This window comes from Anabrus simplex, chromosome 1 (assembly GCF_040414725.1).
Source record: "Anabrus simplex isolate iqAnaSimp1 chromosome 1, ASM4041472v1, whole genome shotgun sequence".
Lineage (NCBI taxonomy): Eukaryota > Metazoa > Arthropoda > Insecta > Orthoptera > Tettigoniidae > Anabrus > Anabrus simplex.
The window spans coordinates 1,074,095,997-1,074,118,214 of NC_090265.1; the positions used below are offsets into that span (position 1 = coordinate 1,074,095,997).

Below are 22,218 nucleotides of genomic sequence, written 5' to 3' on the forward strand. Positions count from 1 at the left end.
AGTAGGACTCCTGAGCAGTGCCACACACAATTCCCAATCTTCCAAAGTATGTTACTCGGAAAATTCCGGTGAAAAGGTCTTTGTATGGAAGGGTATTTCAGAAAAATATTTCAAGCGCTACCCTGGTTAATGAAAAGAATCCCCCTCCTAATTTGCCATCTGTTTGCTCTCCATGATTACAGGACTCATGCGATAAATCAGCTAAATGTCCAATAACGGACCGTTTATATTAGTATTATAAATCAGCTAAAATCCTTGGAAAAAAAACAGGTTTTTTTGACGAGGAAAATCTTTTTTTTTAAATCAACATTTTGAGTGATGAATTCAACAATTAAAAAGGAAGAATGCTGGGCTTAGTATGGAAATCCAGAAGATCAAATACTCTGCAGTACAGGTTAGCACTCACAGAATCGGTAAGAAATGAAGGTGATTAGCAGATGCCGTTATTAGGAAAAGCACCAAGCGAGTTTGCCATGCCGTTAGTGTCGCATAGCTGCAAGCTTGCATTCGGCACATAGTGGGTTCAAACCTCACTGTTGGCAACCCTGACGATGGTTCCCGCGGTTTCCCATTTCCACACTAGACAAATGGTGGGGCTCTACCTTCCAGTCCTTCCGTACCCCATTGTCGCCATAAGATCTATTTGTGTTGGTGCGACGTATAGGGATGTTGTTGTTGTTAAGAAGGAAGCCATACATTCCGGTGTCAATTCAGGTAAATGTAACTTAACCCCTATGCTGCTGAATAAAATTTGGAGCTTTACTGTGAAAATGCTCAATTAAGAAATGAAAAACGAATATTTGATTTTACCTCAAACAACGTGATTTTCTTAAATAATTGTAACAAACTACCTAAAAGTAATATTTTGAAAACAATATTGACATTCTGCACAAGTACACTGTTAAAAAAAAAAGAGGAAAAATGACAAAATTTATTTATGTGGTTAATTAATTGTAACTGACTGTTCTAGTTCACAGAATTACTCCAGAAAACTAGGAAGTACTAATGTCTAATATCTTGTAAAGTACTAATGTAACATAAATATCTGACATCAACGAAAATGCACTGAATATATACACTGCAAAAAGACAATACCAATTATTTGAAAATATACAATAATTATTGTACTCAGAAAATATGGAACTAAGCGATGAGAAGTGAATCAAATAAGACAAATAATGGGATTTGCTTATGAAATGAATATTATAAATCATAGAAAATTAATATTTTGAGAATATTCACACCGCATGATTACACTGTAAAAACCAAATTATTTAAATCACGCATTGATTGAAAGACGACCGGAATGGGCCGGAAGTCATCGCAAAGTGATGTTACACGACAATGCGCTGTCTCACACAGCAAAATCAGTTAAAGACACCTTGAAATCGCTTGGATAGGACATCCTTTCGCACCCGCCGTACTCCCCAACCTGGCGCCATCTATCAATGCTTCGCATCAGTGGGGCACGTGCTTGCAGAGCAGTAATTCAGCAATTTCGAGGGAGTTGGAAAATGGCTCGAAGAATGGTTTGCTGCAAAAGACAAGCAATTTTTCTGGCATGGTATTCGTAACTTACCTGAAAGATGGGCGACATGTGTAGAAGCCTATGGCCAATATTTTGAATGAACAAAAAATTAAGTTACCTTGAAAATTACGTGTTTTTCTGTATCACAAAAACTGGCAAAAACTTATGCATACACCTGGAAAATGGGGCGCACTGATCCCAGACCCTACTGCACATACAGGTTGTGCAAGGCCAGGCACATGAGTAACAAACCTCTTATAGAGGTGTGTTTTTAGTGAAAAGACTTTTATTTCCAATATATTTGTTTGTTGCATATAAATGTACCTCATGGCCTACAGATCGAATGATGGTACAATTATTTAGGCATGATACGACAAAGTTCACAGTAAGATTTAAATGCACACATTGTGATAAATTATAATTATTAAACTTAATACTAATTTAATTTTTAATAATAACAATGTTTTGCTGTAATAAAAAACGTATAGTTTACCTCTTATGTAAAATTTATTGTCCAGGAAAAAAGTGTATTTTCTGTCAACAACAGGCAATCCAAGAAACAAATTCTTATCTGTTTTGACTATTGCTTTTTTTTTTTTTAATCTGTTGCATGATAAATTACTTATCTGCAGAAATATAGATTTGCACCAGAATAATGTAATTGTATTAATTATTTGTCTGTACATTTGAGTCCTCTAGTTCCAAAACTGGCCATCTGCATGTTGTAAAATTTTTCAGTAGAGCCAGAAAACTATTTCTGGTTATATTATGTAAGACAAGAATACATTTCACCCATTAAAAATCGTACAAAAAATAATGCTTTTCATAGACATTCTGGTTAATAACGATACGTAATTTTATCTTGGGTTATTTACAATTTAAATTGACACTTGGCCAATTTTGGAACTAACCATGGGGAAGTTTTCCAATTTTGGAACTAAAACAAGCAAGGTTACAATACACATATAGTTGTCTCTACAGTTGCTTGGGAAAAAAAAAAAAAATTACATTCCTACACAGTGCCTGTGTTTTCTACCGTAGTTGTACAACACTCTTCATTGGCAGTACATTCAGCATCTTCATTGTCACCCAGTTGCAGAACATTTTTGTAGAATGCAAGGGATTTGATGCTTTTCCAGTCAGCCCTAAAATGTTTCTCCAACAGCTTCTCAACATCTCTAAGTATGAGTGGATTAACAGTAATACCACCAGCAACAATAACAGCTGGTGACACTTTTTGCAAACTCTTTCCTCTCTTAGTGACACTTCTGAGGACCCCATAATCTGACCTTTAATGCAGTTCCCTCGAAACTATAACATTATTTTTATGTCATTGAAGTGAAAACTGCTTTGAAAGAGCGAACTTAAAATGTCATTGTCCTGCTGGTTTTGTAACATTTTCAGCCACTGATTTCCAGTCGTAAACTGTACACTGTGTCCCCAGATGAATAGTAGTCCCATGTTCAGAGAAGATTTCAAGATATTTCTGAGGTTCTCTAATTACTTCATGGGAGCGAATGACTTTCTCGATCCTAGTAGACACTCTCTCTGGGGAGAGGAAATGAGTGACCAACCATGGGAAAAATTACCTCAATGTCCCCTGGAGCAGAATTTAGAAGCCAGGATAAAAACATAGCAATCATTGTAGTGTTCTTGTTCTTCTCCCTACCCGTCACCAGCTAATCGCAAAGTTGTGATATTGTCTGTATTACAAAGAGTATGGTACACAGCATGTGTAATTGTACTGGAACCCTTTGAAAATTCTGATTCATTCCAGTGGTAAATGAATAAGTTTTCTCTATTGAGCGGAGCTTTTGAATGTCCTTTCACAACAGTGAAATTATATTGATATAACTGACGATTATATTAGGCCGCTTGATCTGGTACTCTCGGCAAAAGGTTATGTTTGCCAATTGAATGACATTGTCCATCACTTTCCTCTTTCAACAGAGCATAAAAAGCTTTTGCTTTTAGACTGTGTATTCTTTTTTGCGTTATTAGTTCATTCTTCTTGTTTGCATCTGCTTCCTGCTTCATTTTTCTGTTAATTCTATGCAAGTAGAGCACACATTTGTGCAAGGTGTACCAAATCCAATATTATAACATTTGTTGAATATGCCTCGGAAGTAACTTTCTTTCACATGTAAATCTGGATTATTTTGCTCGTTCTGATAAATTTGCCACATCTTTTTAATACTGAGGTATATACGTTCTTTAGTTTTACTTCTGCAGTAATGTGGCTCAATACCTTCGAATTTTTCTATGAATGTTTTCACTGCTGCCTGTCTATGAATAAAGGAGTGTGAGTGATGGTGTCCCCCATGTGTCTCAGAGGGCATTTTTCCTGTTTTGCAGAATTGTGAAACAACAGCCTGTACTCTGTGTATGGTAAATCCTAACACATTCAAGAATGTTTCACAGCAAACTGGAAGCTTAGTGCCAGACCTTTTTTTTGTGATGTAATATTTAATTGTTACTGTTTTCGTTCTCTTGTACCTTCTGTGTTTCACCTTTTTGGATCCCTTGCATTAGTGTGTTTTAATAGAAAACCACCGAGCTTGATAGCTGCAGTCGCTTAAGTGCGGCCAGTATCCAGTAAGTAAACTCTTTCAAGATTCAAATTATTGTGTCCACCTTTTCAATACAAATATATATTTTTAGTGGTTAAATTCTACATGAATTAAACACACCAGTTAGGGACATGTTTCGCCCTAGTTATGGGCATCTTCAGCCTATATTAATCTTAAGGTCAAGAATTAAAACTATAAACATTGGAACTTGTAGTGAACTAACTTAATACTAAATACAATTGTCTTATGCTATTTACATAGTTTACAATATGTACAGTATAGTTTACAATATGTACAGTATGTACAGTATGTACAATATGAGCATTAACTTTGCCAGAATTTATGAACATTGAATTAACTTATTCCATAATGACTAGACTTCCAATTGTGGATTGGATTGATCACAGCATGAATTGGGGTTTCTCAAATTGTAATGACTAGAATTTATCACTGGTGAATTGGGGTTTCTTCAGCTGTTATGGTCGCCTGAGTCGTAAGAATTTTTACAAAACTGGAATCTTGGTTAAAGTCATTAATATTCAATTTATAGTCCACATGTAGCATTCATTGGAGACAACATTTGGGCCAAAAATAAATGAACCTTATATAATTGTGAAAGCCCCCTTAAATTTAAAATGCAGCCATGAAAATGGTTTTCCGTGGTTTCCCATTTTCACACCAGGCAAATGCTGGGGCTGTATCTTAATTAAGGCCACGGCCGCTTCCTTCCCACTCCTAGCCCTTTCCTGTCCCAACGTCGCCGTAAGACCTATCTGTGTCGGTGCAACGTAAAACGACTAGCAAAAAAAAAAAAAACATCTTGGTTCAGTTTATCTCAATGATCATAGAAACATTGGTGAAAATGTACTATGTCAATCTTATTTAGAGATGTATACTGGAACATGGATTTGTTGTGCTGACGTTTTAGGAGATCCGCAAGCAGCATATCTGACATGCAAATAAACAAAAACAATCTTTTGTAAGACATAATAAGCTTAATAATAACAAACGTTTCATAGATTTCATTGTCAATTTTATGCAGTACCAGAAACTTAATCTTCAGAATTATAAAGTATTATCTCTAGGTTTTTTTTTCCCATCCATCAGGGTTTCTAGTCCTCTTCCTGCTTCTCCTTGGCTCACATGGTGAAAGAGAAATATCCATATTGTAGAATAAACTATACGTAAATGTATCAAAACAGAACAACTTACTAACACAACACTGAGCAAACAGCCAACCAGCTGATGTCACCAGTGTCACTAACATTGGTTTACGTAAAATCACTATGCAGCATTTCAAAGGACACAAGAATGCTACTCTGTCTTTGTAACAAACGTTACTTTCCCATTGAAAGGTTTTAAAGTGTTGCTATACATCCATTTAAACAATTGAATGTTTATTGTATATCATATAGACAATAATAATATCCAATAAGAACATCTAGTGACTTGCCATTGACTGGTAATAATGGTGTGCCCCGCGTGGAAGGCTTTGGATCTAACACATGGCCAGTTCTAGAAACAACCTACAATTATACATCGCGATTTCTACTAAATCGGGCCGGATTTGATACTCAGTGATTTAATCATAGAAAGGCAATATCTTGGACAACTGCTTTTTACAGTAAAATGTATTTTCAGTTTCTTTGCAGTTTTTGAACTAGAGGACTCGTTTGACATCATCACAAAAAGCAAAAATTATCTAAGACCATGCAATCATTTTATTGGACTTATCACTGTGAATTATCAGGAAATAGGCAACATCGCCAGGGTAGAAAAAGACGAAGCTAATTGCAGGACATACGAATACAAATGAGAGGCAAATATTCCATTTAATTCCATACTGTCTTTTAACACCTTCACTACCAACTCCCTGAGCAGTTGGCCCCGGCTGGGACCCAGCCATTTTTAAAAAGCCACCTACTTATAGCTGAGTTTTACATTAGTGCGTATTAAAGAAATCATTATTGAAGAAAATATTTAAAACACCATAAGACAGTTTTCCTCACTGTTTTTATTTACACCTGTACATATGTCAAATATTAGAGCCGATGAACAATAGAAAGAAGACACTGTCATTGTTCCTGTTTGGATTATTATTCCCCCTTCCAGCGCTTTCACTGCGCACATAATCACACTCATTTCCACTATCTCAAGCTATCATCACCTGAATTGTTATTCTGCAAATAATCGCATATTTTTTCTTCTGGAATCGCTATTATTACAAAATTTACTCGTGTTTGAAACGTTGTCATTTGCTATTTCTCTCGGTTTGAGAAGTGACAAGATATTACATGTGATAAATATTATTCTTGATCCGTATTGATGATATTTTATTGGAATAATAACAATAAGTTAATTTATTAATTTCACCACCTAATCAATACAATAAGTCTTGTCTTAGTTGATTTACTTTGGCATGTTAACTAAAATGGTACATGTTTCGCCTTGTATTTAGACATCATCAGCCATTGTCTTAACCTTAAAAATCGTAGAATCAGGCACCTGATTTACATATACATGAAATAAACCAAATTTTTTAAAAACCTTAGAGAGACTTGAACTAAAATTAACATATGGTAAAAGACTTGTAATGAAGTTGGTTTTAAATATATTACAATGAGTGAGGAAATATATAATTGGTGAGAGTAGTAGTGATATTGACATTAGAAGGCTTCTATTATAATTAAAATGAACAAAACAACAGTCTGTTATAGGATTGCTAAAAAATTATGTTGGCCGACCAGCGGTTACAACGAAAATGATGATAAAAATCGTATTTAATAAAAAATAATGTAGAATAAAATAATGATGAAAGATGGTCAAGTGACCAGCAATTATTTGTTTACAAGAGATAAGAGTTGAAAATCAATGGCATATGGTGATGAGGTTCACTTTGATAAAAAAAAATACGAAGTTGTAGTTGAAGGTTGAAGAACGATGTTTAAATCGGACCTTTATGGACCATCTCAATTTGATGCAATGCTACAATGTTGTTAAGAATGTGGGTTGATTGACATTCTAGTCGAAACGGAAGTGTGACAGTTGAATCTGTAAAAGGAAACCAGAAATGTGGTGTTAATTGAGTGAAAAAATCGTAATGAAATGTTTAAGTGGAAATTGTGTACACTTACCATTAGACGATGGTGAAGGTAATTTGTTATGTTATTAACTGAACGTTATTGTCGACTGTCGGCTTCTTACTACGAGTGTTATAGCTGTAGGTTTGAGTTGGAGGTGGAACTGTTTGCAAAGGCGTGACTGTGGGCTTGTTTGTAGTACTTGGAGGGGAGCTACTATTGGTGGGAGATAAAGAGGGAAGTGTATTGCTGCGCATATTGTAACGGTGAGATGGAGGGAGCGATATTACAGTGGGTGTGGCTAAGGGTCTATTGGTTGCATTTGAATTAGAGGTACTGGCGGTGATCTGTGATGTTAATAGAGTTATGATTAAAGAATAAATTACGATTAGTGTTTTTTGTTGTATAGGCTATTTTTACATCGTGCTTCATTAGTGAATTGGTTATCGGATAAATACCATGGTTAGTGAATGTGAATTTAGCGTATTTTGATTTGACGGGTTTCAATGGAGTTAAATTTGTAGCTAATTTTAATTTGGTTTTGTTGATTTTATCAATTATATCTGTATTAAATCCGTTGAATTTAGCTATTTCTTTAATGAATTATAATTCTTTCTTTAAATTACTGGAGGACATAGGGATTTTTAATGCCCTATATATTAGAGGTTTATTCTTCATTTTATTTATTAATCTATTGATGTAATGTTTTGTGTATCCGTTACTTATCGCTATTTTGTAAATGAGATTAATTTCTTTTTGGAGATTGTTTTTGGACAAGGGAATGTTAACCCATTTATGCCCAAATTATTCTTTTCTTCCGACATTGATAACTTGTATATATAAACACTTAATATGACCCATTATTCATGTACAAATAAACAAAACCATATTTACTTGTCTAGAACCCATATAAACACATGGGTCGTTAACGACCCGCTAAGCACTTGCTCGGGAAACAGGGAGTGAGAATATTCTGAACATCAATCTTAGCAACAATTTATTTCTACAGACTTATAGTTCACTTACCTTCAGAAATTAGTGTTATAATGACACAAAGAGCAATAGTTGTCATTGTTCTGTTTAATTATAATAATATTTCATACCCAAAACAAGTAACTTCAGATTCCATAACTGACAGTGGAACTGAAACTCACTCATGGTAATTTACAAAACATCTGTCATGAAGGGGAACATTACACCTTGCACAGGCCTTCACTGTTTTATTGCGACAAATCTTGCATTGACGCCTAGGTTGTTGACTTATCAGCAGATGTCCTCGATGGTCCTTCCTCTGGCGTTCCTTGATAACGTCAACCGATGTCTGCTTCACCTAATCCCACTCCTTTCTCCCTTTTTCTCCTCCTTTATATCCTTGATAAATGTCAGCCTGGAGACAGTAGCCTGTCCGCTGAGCGGCTACCCAGCCTTTGAAGCCGAAACAAATAGGTTTCCCGCGGATGAATTGCTTACACCCGTGGCGCCCGAAATATGGTATCATAGACTCATCAATAGATACTTTGTCTTCATTGGGAGCATTTATAAGAAATGACTTGTTTAGATGATCTATAAAATTCCTCAGTTTACCCATTTTGTCACCTGCCGGGAGATCCAAATTATCACAAACATGAAGAAATCTGAATATTTCCTCAAACCTATTCCTACACATGCTGTTCTGAACAAGTTAGTTTCTAACATCATCTGAATTCTCCCAAAACATCCTTCTTCGTGGTAGGGGTACATACCCACTCAGAAATAGTATGCCGAGAAAAGAGTACATCTCTTCCAACGATAATTGAAACTGTGGATTATTGGTGTAAGAGGCATAACCAACGGTATATTTCAATGTTTGAAGAACTGTATTTTCATCGAGAAATGCTTCCAAAAAGTCTATAGGCTGTGATTGGATCGTGAAATTCCTTTTATCTGGATGACAAACATTGGACGAAGAAGAGGGTGGGAATTTCATATCACCTATTTTCCAATTAAAAGAGTACGATTTATCTCTGCCATTAGTACAATTTGTAACCAAGTCACTACTGTCAACCTGTTTATTTTCCGGCAGTGGTTCAGGCTCATCACTGAATTCGGGAGCAAGTTCTGAATTGGGAACATGCATCATTTTCAAAAATATTTTTTTTGAAAAGTACACCAATGAAATAGTACGTAAACGTATTACATTGTGGTATGTTGCCTTGTTTTCTACCATTAAAAAAATATTTAATAGTGCCTTTCCGCAAGGCGAGTGAAACGGCCTCTGACGTAAGCGGCGCGCTGTGACGTCACGATCCCGTATCGCATGGAGCTCTACCAGCCGTTGCTAAAGCCGATTGTTTATTATTCATGATCGCGAATAACTTCAGAATGACAGAATAAAGGTTCAAAACAGCACAATCAGACAATCTATCATGTGTAGATGTCATCATTCTTGAAAAATAGTGACTTTTGTGGCCGCAGAATTTCGCGGATAAAAAGCAAGTTTGTAAGTGGCATCTTTTATATACGTGCAATGTACTGTAACCCATAGTATTAGGATAACAACTGAACCTGGATAGATATCACATCACTTTCAACATTTCCTTCTAGACTGACTCCCCTATTAAAGAACAACATTACATTTTCGGGCTTTCAGCATTAGTAAAGTAAGAAATCGGATTTCAGCACTAACATAAACATATAGGTAGCATTATAGTACTAGTCCGCTTCTGTGGTGTAGTGGTTAATGTGTGCCATTCCCGGAGGCCCGGTTTCGATTCCCGGCTCTGCCATGAAAGTTGAAAACAAATAGTACGAGGGCTGGAACGGGGTCTACTCAGCCTCGGGAGGTCAACTGAGTAGAAGGGTTTCGAATCCCACCTCAGCCATCCTCGAAGTGGTTTTTCGTATTTTCCTACTTCTCCTCCAGGCACCTAAGGCCACGGCCGTTTCCTTCCCTCTTCCTTGTCTATCCCTTCCGATCCTCCCATCCTCCAACAAGGCCCCAGTTGAGCATAACAGGTGAGGCCTCCTGGGCGAGGTAATGGCCCTCCTCACCAGCTGCATCACCATACTCAAAGTCTCACGTTCCAGGACACTGCCCTTGAAGTGGTAGAGGTGAAATCCCTCGCTGAGTCCGAGAGAAAACCAACCCTGAAGGATAAACTGATTAAGAAAGAAAGAAAGAAAGAAGGAAAGAAAGAAAGAAAGATCATAGTACTATAGGGCTATAATCTATCATTCCCAAAAAATATATATATTTATGGTTGGGACAACTGGCCTACTCACTTCCGGGGCCCATGAAAGAGAATTAAATATCTTTGTGGAGGGAAAAAGTTAAACATGATAAAGGTAAATATGACTTCATCTAGTTTTCACAAGTCGGGCTGAGTGGTTCAGACTGTTGAGGTGCTGGCCTTCTGACCCCAACTTGGCAGGTTCGATCCTGGTTCAGTCCGGTGGTAGTTGAAGGTGCTCAAATACGTCAGCCTCGTGTCGGTAGATTTACTGGGACGTAAAATAACTCCTGCAGGACTAAATTCCTGCACATCGGCGTCTCCGAAAATCGTAGAAGTAGCTAGCGGGGCGTGAAGCCAATAACATTAATTACATTTGGCTTTTAACAAGCTGAGCATATCAGGAAAGAAAAGTGTCCTGGTGACATTTTAGTCGTTCAATACAGGAATGTCTTTGGGTGCTGTGACTTTAATTTTTTTTTCTGTTTGCTTTACGTCACACCGTCACATAATGGCGACGATGGGACAGGAAAGGCCTAGGAATGGGAACAAAGCGGCCGTGGCCTTAGGTACAGCCTCAACATTTGCCTGGTGTGAAAATGGGAAACCACGGAAAACCATCTTCAGGGCTGCCGGCAGTGGGGTTCAAAACCCACTATCTCCCGGATGCGAGCTCACAGCTGCGCGCTCCTAACCGCACGGCCAACTCGCGCGGTATTTTTACCCTTCGGTTTATTGACTTGGCTTGTATAACCTAAAACTTAGGCTAAGTTGGATTATATTTTAAACACCTACATCACTATTTTCACCTGTGTGCAATTATGTTATTTATTTCATTAATATTATGATAATTATTATAATTGAGCATTGTTAACTTATAAGACTCCAACAGACAAGCATTGGTTTTGTGTAGAGTTATACATTTGTTAAATTCACGTCGTTTCCTTTCATGATGTGCACGCCTATTCTTTGCTACATTATAGGGTATTTAGATATAGCCTAAATTTCTTTACCAATTAAGCTCTTCAATAAAGACATACATAACTGTCCCATGCCAAGATATATTGGTAGAATTAGAGCTGTCAAAATGGTTCATAACCCCTTTGATTTATTATCTTGACATGGATCACCCAAAACATAGGTTAGGTTTGGAGAATACTTTAATAATCAGCATTATTTAATGCACCGTTTATTACTTTCATATTCCAAGATGTAATTGAAGCATTTAAATAAAGCATCATACATTAAAATTTAAAGTTTTACCACTAGAACAGCTGACATGGAAAAGTGATTTGAAAATTCAAACAAATTCATCTTACGTTAAAATTTTCAAAAAAATAAACTGTAGACTTTTCCGATATATCACCAGCATTTCTCCAGCTCGCCAAAATCCATTTCTCCCTAGTTTTAGCGTCTTTGGAACGTTTATAAACAATTTGTTTGGGATGGTATGCGATGTGCTATTGCACATCGGAACTCTACACCATTTATAAGTTTTCTGCCTCACTGTCTGCACAGGATTCATTTTAAGTCTAAAATATACCACTCAGATTATTATCCAATGTATAGACCTCGAATTTAACCATACTAGACACCAACGTAAAGTAGAAATACGCGAAGTGTATCCTGCTTCTCACAGCACACTGCGTGTTATTTCGTCTGCTAATTCAGTCAACCTGTACGATGACGTCAGGCCAATGAGATCGCGTACTTGCGTGACGTGACATTTTCGTAGATTTTTATCATGTTTGGAGTTATTATTCGTACATTCTGATCACATTTTTGAATTCTGCATGCAATTTTGTATCAGATTAGCATATTTTTAATTAAAACCCCGGATCATGCATGTTCCCTATTGAAGTTACTGTTTATTGGTACCTGCATCACTAACTCTGCTGGAGCTTGAAGCTGAGCACGATTTAGTCTGTCAGGATCTGAACAATCTTCATCACCAGAGTCAGCATCTGTTTCTTCTCCTCCATCTTCAGGCAGCCCAATAAAGATATCAACACCTGAGTGAGGGATATCTGAAGGATCAGCTGCTTCGAGCTCATCCAGTATTTCTGCAACTGTCAGTTGCTGTACTGTGCAATAAATTACAGAGCAGTTAGGAATACTAAGACTACTTATGTAAGGTTTAAACTGAACATATGGTCATTATCGAGTGAATGGGAAAGTCAGTGATAGTTCTCGGGTAACTGCCCAGCGGGTCGTTAGCGACCCACACTAGGTTCCATTGAAAATACCGAAAATTCTAAGCAAGTTACATGGATATCAAGTTATGTATGTATGTTATTGAAGTTTTAAATAGTAAATAATGCAATGAATAATCTGCCATTGAGAATAGTTACCAATTCTACTTACATTCTTCTCCCGCGTGCAGAGGGCTGACAATCCATCTTGCTTCTGTCGACTCCAGATCAAGAATAACGCCAACAATGAATCAAATTCCCGCCTAAACGTGTGACGAAATATATAATGGTTAACTTAATCGATCTTACAAGTGTCAACAATGTGATAGCTTAAAGTAGGATAGCATAATGTGATGGGTCGAAAACGACCCACCTGGGCATAAATGGGTTAAAGGCTCTATCTGACATGCTTAAAAAGGAACTCCTTTTATGTGCCTCAGGATGGTACGAATATTTTTGTATGATATTTATAGTTTGGGTCGGTTTTCTAAAGATTGAAAAGGATAAATTTTATTCTTTTCTTTCGACTGTTAAATCCAGGAAATTTAGTTTTTTAATATTCTCCATTTCTAATGTGAATTTTATGAAAGGGCCTAAACTGTTGATTTGGTCTATTAACTCGTCAACGCCCAGTGTCACCTACAGGTGCACTGCATTTAAAAGGCAACAGTCATAAACTGAAAGGTATTATTGAGCTTGTTTCTGCTCATGAGTCATTGTTGAAACTTACACAAGATAATCTGTGTGAATATTATTTTATTGAACGTTGGAATTGGTTGTGAGGATTAGTATTCTATGATGTCTACAAGTACTTGTGATGGAGAACCTACCACTTCTCATTCTTCGTCAAAAAACTGGAAGAAACGGTGAGTCTAAACCTTTGAGTGTGTTATGACTTGCAGATAATAGGCTAGTATTGATATTTGTTTAAATTTTTCTTCTGGTAGAATTGGTTTTAGAGGGGTAGGGTATGTTCGAAATCAGTGTGTCACCTACAGGTGACACCAGGCATTATACTTTCTATATGTGATTCTTTGTGGCAGTATTAGAGTTACGGCACATTGTTTGTTTCTTCTCTAGATTGGAGGTTCACGAGATTATAGAGGCTTTAGATGAACTGGACAGTATTACTGACTTTACACTAATTCCTCCCAATGACGGAGGACAAACGGAAGAAGAAAGTGGTGACGAGGCAGATACGGATATGGATCATTTAGGTGGCCGTATGTTGACAGCAATTGTTGAGACGAACTTTACGTCAGAAGTAGGTCCTGATTCTGATTCTGAATCCACCACAAACAGGGGAAAAAAAAGAATTGCCACCACGCCAACCTTACGGTAAGAGAAGCAAATTACAGAAACTGGTGCAACCTAAGATGAGAAATTGGTCAAATAATGAAGAATATTTTTCCAAGAAATCGGGACGAGGTGATACTGAAGAATGGACAGATACTGACAGAATTCTAACCCTTACTCCTGTTGAATGTTTTGAGTTGTTGTTTAGTGGCGAAATCATTGAATATATTACAACAATGTCTAATTTATATGCTCTTCAAAGAAAGCACAGTTTGAATTTAGAACCGAATGAAGTTAGGGTCTATATTGCAATTTTGCTGCTGACAGGGTACTTGACTCCACAATACATACGCATGTTTTGGGAAGTGAAACACGATACCCATAATGAGATGATTTCTCAAAGTATTTGAAGAAATAGGTTTCTTGAAATTCACCGTTATCTACATGTTTGTGAAAACACCAGCTTGCCCCAAATGATAAGTTTGCTAAGGTGAGACAATATTTTGATATGCTTAGTTACAATTTCATTCTGAACTTTGACAAAGTTTTCTCGAGTCACGTGGCTGTTGATGAGACAGTGGTTCTGTACTATGGCAGACATAGTGCTAAGCAAATATCCATGGGAAACCATTGAGATTTGGATATAAACTCTGGTCTGCTGCAACGCAAAAAGGTTATTTGATAACATTTTAACCTTATCAGGGAGGAAAGTCGGCAAAGCTGCCTGAGCAGTAAGTGTTTGGACTCGGTCCGGCAGTGGTGTTGGAAGTGTTATCACGTCTACCTCAAGAGAAGGGACCGTATAACTTGTATTTTGACAACTTCTTTACCACTTTTGCACTGCTAGATACACTATCTGAAAAGAATTGCGGGGAACGGGTACACTCCGTGAAAATCGTCTTCAAAAATGTCCACTCACAAGCACACCTATGCTCAGAAAGCAAAAACGGGGAGCATTATCGTATAAAGCAGATAAGGACATAATGGTTGTAAAGTGGCATGACAACAGTGTAGTCACTGTTGCTTCAAACTGTCATGGAGTTGGTCCAATGCTGAAGGTCGATCTAGTTGGAGTATTTGAAGGAAAACGAATACAAATTCAAGTCGGGTGTCCGTCAATGGTTCAAAAATACAACAAATACATGGGAGGCATCGACTGATGAGATGAAAATGTTGACGACCTTAGGGTTGGATTTAGAGGAAAGAAATGGTGGTTTCCTCTATTTGCATTCGGTCTAGATGCGGCTTGCCAAAATGCGCGGCAGATAGCAAAAGTGTGTGAGAATGGGAAGCATTTGACTTACTGCCAGTTCTGAAGAATTATTGTCCAGGCATACTGTAGGCTTTATGGAAAACCACCAGAGAAATCCTACGTCTGTGGAGCTCCTACAAGTATTAGAGTTCCACATGAAGTCGGATTGAATCCTGATGCTGGGCAGCATGAAAGAACTCAATGTTCCCAAAGATGATGCAGCCTCTGCCACAAAAGAACGAGAATTATGTGCAAGACGTGCCAAGTAGGACTTCATATTCAGTGCTGGTACAGCTTTCACACAAGCAGTCAGTAGGACTACAGCCTCTCGTACCAAGCGGGACATGATATTGAAAGTGAATTCACTGTATTAGTATTTATTTTCTGTTTGCTATTATAATATATTAGTAATTTTTTCTATTTGCTATTATAATAAAAGTGAATATTTGATCAAATTTATCTTGTTTTTCTTGTTTTAACATTTTATTTCTAATACCAATAATAAAGCCATTGTTCTAAAAGATGTGTGTTCTGTTAACAGCATCTGCAAAACCCAGTGTCACCTGTAGGTGACACCTCATTTCTACCATTTCTGTTACCGAATTTGGAAGTTTGACTTCAGATTCCTTCATTAGACAGGAAAAGGACATTAAGTTATGAAAATCAGCAAAAATTACCTCCTAGCCAAGCAACGGGCGTTGACGGGTTAAATTAGCACTACTATTGATTTTTTTCATCTACAGTTGCAAAAATGTCATCAACAAACCTTAGCCAGATAACAATACCTTTTTCTTCATTTAAAATGTTATGTTTTTCTAAATGATCCATGTATATTTCAGCAAGGATGCTTGATGCTGGGGATTCCATTGGGAGACCTCTCTGTTGATATACTGTGTTATTGAAGGAAAAGTAATTATTGTTAAGGGTAAATTCTAGGAGTAGCATAAATTCTTCTATTTCATGGTTAGTAAGTTTCTTGTGTGTCCTTAAGTTGTTCTTAATTATATCTAGAGTTTCTTTTGTGGGGATGGTAGAATACATATTGGTAACGTCGAATGAGTTCAAGGTGAAAGATGGTTTTAATTTAGTGTTCTTAATAATTTTACAAAATTCTATTGAATTACTGATTGTGGTTCCACTTTGGAAAGTATAGTACTTTTATAGAAAACTATTGATAAATTTAGAGATTTTGTAGGTGGAGCTGTTTTTAAAGTTAATAATTGGTCTTATGGGTATGTCGGGTTTGTGTATCTTAGGCAAAGCTCTTGCTGTCAGTAGTCTTGGATTCATGTTAATTAAGCTTGATTAAGATTGATCAGAAACAAAACCCCAGTCGGAACATTAACAAAATAACGGATATTGTCAATATATTGCTAGAAGAGGCTACCAAATTAGACTCGTCGAGAAAAGCCATCAAAAAGGATCCGGAAAAACATTCAACACACCTCCTTTCAGTTAGCTCCACCCTACACAACATTTCCCTATTTCTCCTTCCGTTTACCCTTGCCTATCATACAACCACTTCTCAGTTAGCTCCACCCTACACAACATTCCCCCTGCTTCCCCCACTTCCCCTACCTCTCCTTCCGCTTCCCCTTGCTTACCGCAAGTTCCTCACACACACACATAGAACTCAGTCAGTTGACGACACGGCATAAGGGAGGACACTAAATACAATACAACCGACTGTGAGGTAAAACAATTTCATATATCCTTTTTTACCTCTCTAACATACATTCTTACAAGGTTTTCTCATTTAAAATATCTCCCTCCTTACTTTATTTCTTCTTGTTTCAGACTCATTTTAACAATCTAACTCCAAAACTCAACTTCAACTATGGTTGTTTACAAGAGTTTTCCCCGACAACCATATTCTAAGAAAATCTTTTATATTACTAATTTTATCTTCAAGATCGAGTATACATGTCTCCAGCATACAGAAGACCCTTTACGGCGATTTTACTTCGTTACTTGAAATTGACTCGGAAATATTAACCCAACATGAATGAACATTTTATTTCATCACCATAATCATTACATGTGTTTTAATTGTCTTGCCATTTTTGTTTATTCTTTTAGCTGAAGATGTTCCATAATCAGAACGAAACTAGTTCTATCTACTTAGTATACACCTAGAGATTTAGCTAGATTATGTCATGTAAACAATAAAACTGTTACAAGAAATTGACAAGTATTGGAAGGTGGGAATTTCCTTACAACCTAACCTTGGTTAGGAGCAGTTGATCGTGAAATGAAGGCCTGCAATTACAAATATGCTTATATTTTTGTATGTTTGGCAGAAGACAAGGTAGCGTTCAATTTTGATCAAAACTCCCCCACCCGTTTGTGTCTGGCAGTAGACAAGGGTGCCCGCCATGGGTTCTCCAACTAGATTGTGACAGGCAGTAGGCAAAGTGGCCTGCTATTATAACTGAAACTCCCCAACTCGAATGTGACTGGCAGTAGGAAAGATGACCTGCTGTTATAATGAGTACTCTCTAACTTGACTGTGACTGGCAGTAGGAAAGTTTGCCTGTCATTATGATGACACCCCAATTCGATTGTAACTTGCAGTATGCAAGGAGACTTGCCATTATCAAAACTGTGGTATTAGCAAAAGCGGACTGTCATTATTATAACACCACAATCCAATTCTGACTGGCAGTAGGAAAGGTGCCTGCCATTATAATGAAAACTCCTCAACAGTGATGTCTGGAAGTAGGAAAGGGAGCCTGACATTGTTAAAAAACTCTCCAAATCGATTGTAATTGTCAGTAGGCAAGGAGGACTGCCATTGTGATGAAAACTCCTCAACTTGATTGTGAATGCCAGTAGGCAAGTGTGCCTGTTGTTATAGCAGAAACTTCCAAACTCGATTGTGAATGGCAATGGAAAAAGGGACCTGTAATTATCACCACCACTTCACAACTCGCACCTTACACGGAAACCTCCCCACGGTGTTTCTCAGATAACGTTAAGTGACACGCTATTTAATAAAATCTTACTCACCGCATGTACAATAATTTACATAGAAATCTGTATACAGTATAGGATACCGTAGTGAAGCACGGGTACATTTGCTGGTATTAAATAAAATGACTCATTGTAAAATATTCACTGACAAATATTGGTGTCAATCGCATAAAAATGGTTTATATTTTCATCGTGAACACTTCCTAAATGAAACTCTTTCCGATGTTTGTAAATAAGCTATTAAACACTGGAGCACAGCAAATAACAAAAAGCATTCTTTAAGCAACACTTACTAAATTCCAATCAATAATTTAAATCACTTTACGACTTATGACGGGCAAGTGTTTACATTTAGCAATTGCCTACTGACAGATGTTGCCTGTTGCTCTGCAGCAGCAAAACATGCGAACCAGCCTGAGTCAACTCACAATATTATTCTGCTTGCTAAGGAATTGCATTTTAATATGCTCTAAAACTGAAGCTTCTATTTCATGTATCCTGGACCTTTTGTAGATATTATTTGGGAATATTTTACTGAAGCATTAATTTTAGGAGTGTGTGCTTGGTCAGCTCTTTCCATTCCTTCTGTCTTTAAATATGTCACTATTTGACAGTTGAGCTTTTACAAGGTGCGTTCCATAAATAATGCGATCAAATTCATAAAAAATCATTTATTGAATATATTCGTACAAATAATCAAAAATCTTCATAATAGCACCTTCTTGTGTCGATACACTTCTGGAGGCGGTGTTTCCATGCCTGGAAGGCCTTTTCCGGAATGTCCTCTAGAGCCGATGTAACATGCGCCTGGATTCTTTCAATCGTGCCCCAATGTTTTCCTTTCATGACTCCTTTTAACCGAGGAAACAAAAAAAAGTCAGCTGGAGCCAGGTCAGGACTGTAGGGAGGCTGGGGAACCAATGGGGTGTTGGTCCTGGCCGGGAAGTCGTTGACAATGCTGTGACTCGCCGCGTCGTCGTGATGAACTTTCCGCGTGTCCTTGATGTCGCTTCGGCAGCGCGAGACCCTCCTTTTCAGTCTTTTGAGCACTTCCAAGTAGAAAGCTGAGTTCACTGTAGTCCCGGTAGGTACGAATTCGTGGTGGACAATGCCTCTGATGTCAAAGAAGACAATGAGCATGTTTTGATCCTGGACTTGCTCATGCATGCCTTCTTGGGACTGGGCGACGATGGGGTGTGCCATTCTGAACTCTGCCTTTTTGTCTCAGGGTCGTACTCAAAAATCCACGACTCATCACCAGTGATAACTGAGTTTAAAAAAATTAGGATCATTTTCACACATTTCCAACATTTCTCGGCACCGAAGCACTGGCATGTCCTTTTGTTCGTCAGTCAACACTTTTGGGACCAGTTTGGCACACACCTTTCTCATGTTCAAATCTTCAGTCACAATGCAGAAAACGGTTGTTTTTGCTATGTTTAGAGTTTGTGCTATCAATTGAAGGCTCAGCCGTCTGTCAGAGTTCAAACAGTCGCGCACACGCGTCACATTTTCGTCGACTCATGAGGTTGATGGCCGTCCACTGCGAGGTTCGTCGGTGATCTCCTCTCGGCCCTCCATGAACGGCTTGTGCCATCGGAAAACTTGTGATTTGGACAAGCAATCAGTCCCAAAGGCCTGCTGAAGTAATGGAAACGTTTCGTTGGCGGACTTCCCAAGTTTAACGCAAAATTTGATAGCGTACCGTTGCTCTACAGAACGATCCATTGTGCCGTGTTACATGAACTCAAAACGGGCTTGACGGAAACGCGCATCCTGACTCTCCGGCAGCTCGCTGCCGAATGAGACAAAGAGCGTTTGAAGCTAACACCCCTCTCCACCTAGCCCAGCAGGTTAGAACACGCTGCGGTGTACAGTTGCATCAGAAAAAAAATTGGTCACATTACTTATGGAACGCACGTATCTTGTCATCTTGATTACCACAGATGCCTTGCATCATTCCCTAACAATCAAGTTTTTATTACTATGTAAGTGATAAGATATCTACAGTGTTGTCCATAAGGATTTTGTTTGATTTATTCATTTTGAGTATGATATACCACACCGAAAAAATATTCTGTATGTTTAAAAATAAAATGTTTTGTTTAATGTTGGTAGAAAATTGTTTCCATGAAGCTAGATTAAGTCTATATTTTCAGTTCACATCCAAGTCTAAACCCCTTTCTCTAAAATGTATTCTTATTATTGTATATAAGTTATAGAAGATTTAATGTTGGATGTAATGCTCCACGTATTTTCAAAGATATGTGATATTTATCTCTGTTTTGACAGGTTACTTGTGTAAGGACAAGTCTGACAGTGGAATGCGGAAACTGTTAGAAAGTGGTTTACTACCATTAGAGCAGCTTATGGTGGAAACTGATTCACCATTTATGTACCCCAATACTCGGGCCTCTAAACTCCCAGCCCATGTCAAGGATGGTCTTACAGAGAGGTAATTACATCACACTATCTTCTAGAAGGAATTGTTTTGGCATGTAATGCTAGCAAATAGCTTGTTTAGTGTTATTAAAAAGCGGATTAATAAAAAAATGAACCCACGCATCCTGTATTACTCTCTTTCTCCAGACACGTAATATATGGCCTATTCATTCATAATTATTATAATCCAGAAGTTTTACTGATTATCTTTTTGAAATGAACGTATGATTTAATAGCTTTTTAAAGGAAATATCTGTTTCATTATAATATTATAATTATTAAATGAAAAATCATATTTAAAGCAATCTAAATAATTTAGTAGTCTGATCAAATTACTACCTACCTTGGTTGAAATCGGTAATAATCTTTCGTCGTTAATTGAACCGTAAGAACGCTTGAATAGTTTAAGAATTGCATGTACTGATAGCTTATGAATAATGGTCTACCATTCATTACAAGTTATCTAGTTGCAAAAATCAGATTAAATTAAGAATAGACATACTAGTTTTAATAATATCCTTAATTTTTTTAAAATAATGAAAGCAATTGAAGATTCAGTCGAGCCTTCTAGTTGAGCAACTGCTAAGTTCTACTGTAAAACAAGTCCCCACTGCATTCAGAGATAAACAAATGGCCTATAATTGAATTTTGGTGGGGTTTTATTTCTTCAAAATAGAGTATGTGCTTCTTCCTTCTTATTATGCAAGGAATCCATCCCTGCAGTTATGTTGTGTTTTCTGAAACACCTTGTATAATGCAATATAAGAACTACATGCCCAACAGCAGCAACTATGTCTGTTAATCTGTTAGTGACAATGTGGCACGTCTACTATGAAAGCAGGTAACACGGTGTGTAAGAATTGCCTGTAGGCCTCCCCTGTTAGGCGGTTGGGAAGTGCATAGAGTCCCAGCAAGCACTCGCCAAGGATGCCGGCCCAGATGTTGATGGAGAACCTCTTTTGGTGAGCCTCTTCAACAGTGGCATGCGGATTGATATCTGCCCATACGTGCTGGTTTTAGAAGTTTTGAATGCCATTGCATGTGAACATTGCCTCATGGGACCATAATACCAAAGCTGGAAAATTCTGCCATTGAACGTGCACTGTTGGATGAATCACCAGGTGAACGTCAGTCGTGCAGGAAAATCCACCAGTGCCAGGTCTTGAATCCACTGTAGGTGGTATAGATGCATTTGTTGTTCTCACAAAAATTGCCATATACTGACATGAGGAAGATGCATCTGTCTACCTAAACTCCTTGTGCTGATGCAAGGATTCTTGTGTACAACCTTGAGAACAGTGGCAGGGGTAGTGAATCTTGGCCATCTTCTGGTGCCAGGTGCAGGTGTAAAGCTGCCGTGTTCACATAGGCGGCAATAGACACATTCAAATGTTTTTCTACTGGTAAAGGAAGCCATAGAGATAGAGTTGCGCCCAAATAACATCAACAGGGAAGATGGCTTCAAGTTATCAAATACACGGAGACCTGGACTGCAGAATACATGCATAACACCACCCTGGCACAGCGGGACACACTCAAGAAACTGTCGACAGAGGGCGTTGAATCAGTAACTTCCCTCCCAACCACCACAGCACAGCGCAACGATCCTTGGGTCCAATTAGTGGCGTTTGCCGTGGATAGTACGGTCATGACTTCCACATTCCTTCAAATTTCTT

At 37.7% G+C, this 22,218-nt stretch overlaps 1 protein-coding gene across 1 annotated transcript in view; it reads left to right on the plus strand.

Moving 5' to 3' along the window:
* Positions 1 to 22,218, plus strand: part of LOC136857996 (3'-5' ssDNA/RNA exonuclease TatD) — a 196,002-nt gene that overhangs the window by 133,758 nt on the left and 40,026 nt on the right. Inside the window, exon 5 of the mRNA XM_067137169.1 lies at positions 20,393 to 20,555. Within this exon, the coding sequence (XP_066993270.1) occupies positions 20,393 to 20,555 (163 nt within the window). The remainder of the gene's footprint in view (positions 1 to 20,392; positions 20,556 to 22,218) is intronic.